The sequence below is a fragment of the Trichechus manatus genome, unplaced genomic scaffold (assembly GCF_000243295.1).
Source record: "Trichechus manatus latirostris isolate Lorelei unplaced genomic scaffold, TriManLat1.0 scaffold00046, whole genome shotgun sequence".
Classification (NCBI taxonomy): Eukaryota; Metazoa; Chordata; class Mammalia; order Sirenia; family Trichechidae; genus Trichechus; species Trichechus manatus.
The window spans coordinates 4,638,401-4,641,899 of NW_004443982.1; the positions used below are offsets into that span (position 1 = coordinate 4,638,401).

The 3,499-nt window shown below is 40.8% G+C and overlaps 1 protein-coding gene across 1 annotated transcript; it reads left to right on the top strand.

Moving 5' to 3' along the window:
* Positions 1-212: 212 nt before the first annotated feature.
* Positions 213-3,192, top strand: ZNF630 (zinc finger protein 630). The gene is made up of 4 exons (XM_023731841.1): positions 213-221; positions 296-417; positions 1,173-1,273; positions 1,472-3,192. The coding sequence occupies exons 1-4, from the start codon at positions 213-215 to the stop codon at positions 3,190-3,192; spliced, it is 1,953 nt and encodes a 650-aa protein (XP_023587609.1).
* The last annotated feature ends 307 nt before the right edge of the window (positions 3,193-3,499 follow it).

Here is a 3,499-nt window from a genome sequence, read left to right on the forward strand (position 1 = left end):
TAGGGAATCCAACTTTACATTTTTCTTCTGATAGCTACCCACTTTTGAATAATTCTTCTTTTCCACACTTCTTTAAAATGTCACCTTTATTGTATATTAAACTTTCCGTTTGTATTTGTGTCTATTTCTAGACTATGTATTCTGTTCTACTAACTATTCTTGCTAATGGTAAGATTTCACATTGTTTGTCTTATAAAGTATGCCATACAACTATGTCCAAAGTAAGCATCCGCCATATATCACTGTGGTAAAAATGATTAGAATGAGCAGATTTTACAAGAATGTGCTCTTATAGGAACCAGTGACATTTGCGGATGTGGCTGTGGACTTCACCCAGGAAGAGTGGCAGCAGCTGGATCCTGCTCAGAAGACCCTGCACAGGGATGTGATTCTGGAGACCAGTAGTCACCTGGTGTCTTAGCCATCTAGTGCCGCTATAACAGAAACACCACAAGTGGATGGTTTCAACGAAGAGAAGTTTATTTCCTCACAGTCAAAGTAGGCTAAAAGTCCAAATTCAGGGCATCAGCTCCAGGGGAAGGCTTTTTCCTCTCTGCCAGCCTTCTTCTTTTCAGTGTTCCCTCGGACTAGGAGCTTCCCAGCGCAGGGACCCAGGTCCAAAGGATGCGCTCTGCTCCTGGCACTGCTTTCTTGATGGTATGAGGTCCCCCTGTCTCACTGCTCACTTCTGTCTTTTATATCTCAAGAGATTGCCTCAGGACACAATCCAGTCTTGCAGATCAGGTCCTGCCTTACTAACACAACTGCCACCCATCCTCCCTCATTAACATCATAGAGGCAGGTTTACAACACACAGGAAAATCACAGTACCAGGAATCATGGCCTAGCCAAATTGATACACACATTTTTGGGGGGACATAATTCAAACCATGACACCTGGTCTCTGTGGGTAAGGGTAGATTCCTTGTGTAACTTAATGAACTTAATCCTCATCCTTTAGAGTCGTTGAGACCAAGAACTTTATGATTTTCCTTTACAGGCTGTTTTAAAGTTTCAGTTTTTTATGCTTATATTTTTGTTACATTTGCAATTTTGCATGTATGTGTATGGTGTGAATTAGGGATCTATCTTTGCTGGGAGATCTCTGAAACTTCTCCTTTTCCTCATGAATTTCTGAGCTGCCAAGACCAAGACCATTATAATTTTCCCTTAACAGGACGTTCAGGTATGAAACCATATGTAATCTTCAAGTTGGAACATGGGGCAAACCCTTGGATCATAGAGAGACAGTTGTCAATGTGGCTTTACCCAGGTAAGTGAGAATTGGGTAGATGGTCAAGGGGGAATCTTCTTTGACATCAATGGCCTCTATCCTGCCTTAGAATTTATTCTGCTTTTTTTTTTTTTAACAACATCCACCCTACACCATCCACCTTCCTAGCACTTCTGTCCATTGATAACTGCTTTTTTTTGGTGTCGATTTGATTTTACCTTTTTCTTCTTCTTTCAGACAGAGAGAAAAGCATTGAATCTTTCCAGCAGATCATTTCTAGTGAACTTTCATTTCAAAGGGAGATATTGGGAAGAGCCCCAAAGGATAATTCATTGTATTCCATTTTAAAAGTCAGGCATATTGATAATGAAATAGATAGATATCAAGGAAAACAAGACAGAGTTTTGAGGCAGGTCACAGTCACCAGCAATGAAACATTAACTGAGGATACAAGCCCTAAATATAATGTATTTGGAAAAATATTTGATAGATGCACAGACCTTGATCATTCAAGTAAAAACCTCCATAATTTTGATTCATGTGAAAAGACTTTGAAGTCTAATTTAGACTCACTAAGTTTTAATAGGAACTATGCACGAAAGAACCCCATTAAAAGAGTGCGATGTGGGAGACAACCTAGCTATAGTGCTTCTTGTTCTGTGCTTGAGAATATTCATACTGGAACAAAACCCCGTGAAGATAGTCAATGTGGAAAAGTTCTCAACCATAAGCAAGCCCATATTCAGTCTAAGAAAGTTCAAGCTGGGGAGAAATCCACTGTTTGTATTGTGTGTGGGAAGGGCTTTATCAAGAAGTTACAGCTCATCACACAACAAAGAATTCATACTGGAGAGAAACTGTATGTATGTGGAGATTGTGGAAAAGGTTTTATCGAGAAATCACACCTCATTGTGCATCAGAGGATTCATACTGGGGAGAAACCTTATGAGGGTACTGAGTGTGGGACAGCCTTCTCCCAGAAGTCACCCTTTATTGTACATCAGAGAGTTCATACTGGGGAAAAACCTTATGAACGTTTTGAGTGTCAAAAAGCCTTCTCCCAGAAGTCACATCTCATTATACATCAGCGAGTTCATACCAGAGAGAAACCCTTTGAATGCAGTGAATGTGGGAAAGCCTTCTGTGAGAAGTCTCACCTTTTCATACACCAGATAACACATACTGGGGAGAAACCCTATGAATGTACTGAATGTGGGAAGACTTTCCCTCGGAAGACACAGCTCAACATACATCAGAGAACACATACTGGAGAGAAACCTTGCAAGTGTAGTGGATGTGGGAAAACCTGCCAAAAGTCCAACATCATAGGACATCAAAGAATTCATACAGGAGAGAAACCGTATGTATGTACTGACTGTGGGAAGGCCTTTTCTCAGAAGCCACACCTTACTGGACATCAAAGACTTCATACTGGCGAGAAACCTTATATATGTACCGAATGTAGAAAAGCCTTTTCCCAGAAATCACCTCTTATTATACACCAGAGAATTCATACTGGGGAGAAACCCTGTGAGTGTAGTGAATGTGGCAAAACCTTCTTCCAGACATCACCTCTCATTATTCATCAGAGAACTCATACAGGGGAGAAACCCCATAAGTGTGGGAGGACCTTTTCCCTGAAGTCACACCTCATTATACATCAGAATCAGAGAGCTCATACAGGAGAGAAATCATATGAATGTAGTGAATGTGGGAAGGCCTTCTGTGAGAAGTTTCCACCTGTTACACATCAGAAAACCTGTAGTGGGGAGAAACCCTCTGAATGTGCTGAATATGGGATGTCCTTTTCCCAAAAATCACAGATGATTACGTATCAGAGAACACACACTGGGGAGAAACCCTCCAAATGCAGTGACTGTGAGAAGGCCTTCTGTCAGCATGTACACCTCACTGGACATCAGAATTCATTTAGGAGAGAGACCTTATATATGTACTGATTGTGGGAAGGCCTTTACCTAGAAGTCAGACCTTATAGTGCATGTGAAAACTCACACTGAGCAGAATTTCTATGGATATGTTGAGTATGGAAAAATGTAGGACCTTCTCAACTGTAGAATAGACTCATATATTCCTCAGTATGTCTGATAGCCCCTCTGCAGAATGATCTGTTCAAGCTCCTGGAGTGTTTATAGCACTGTTAATATGGAATGGATGTGCTCACCCTTAAAGTATCCTTCACAGAATAAATGTGTCTGAAACAATTTTCACTGCTTTACTGTCATCTGATCCTTAAAGGTTTTGTAG

Coding starts and splice junctions, on each gene's coding strand:
- ZNF630 (XM_023731841.1), top strand. Junction 418..1,172: donor ACCAGTAGTCACCTGGTGTC/TTAGCCATCTAG, acceptor TAATTTTCCCTT/AACAGGACGTTCAGGTATGA. Junction 1,274..1,471: donor GTCAATGTGGCTTTACCCAG/GTAAGTGAGAAT, acceptor TTCTTCTTTCAG/ACAGAGAGAAAAGCATTGAA.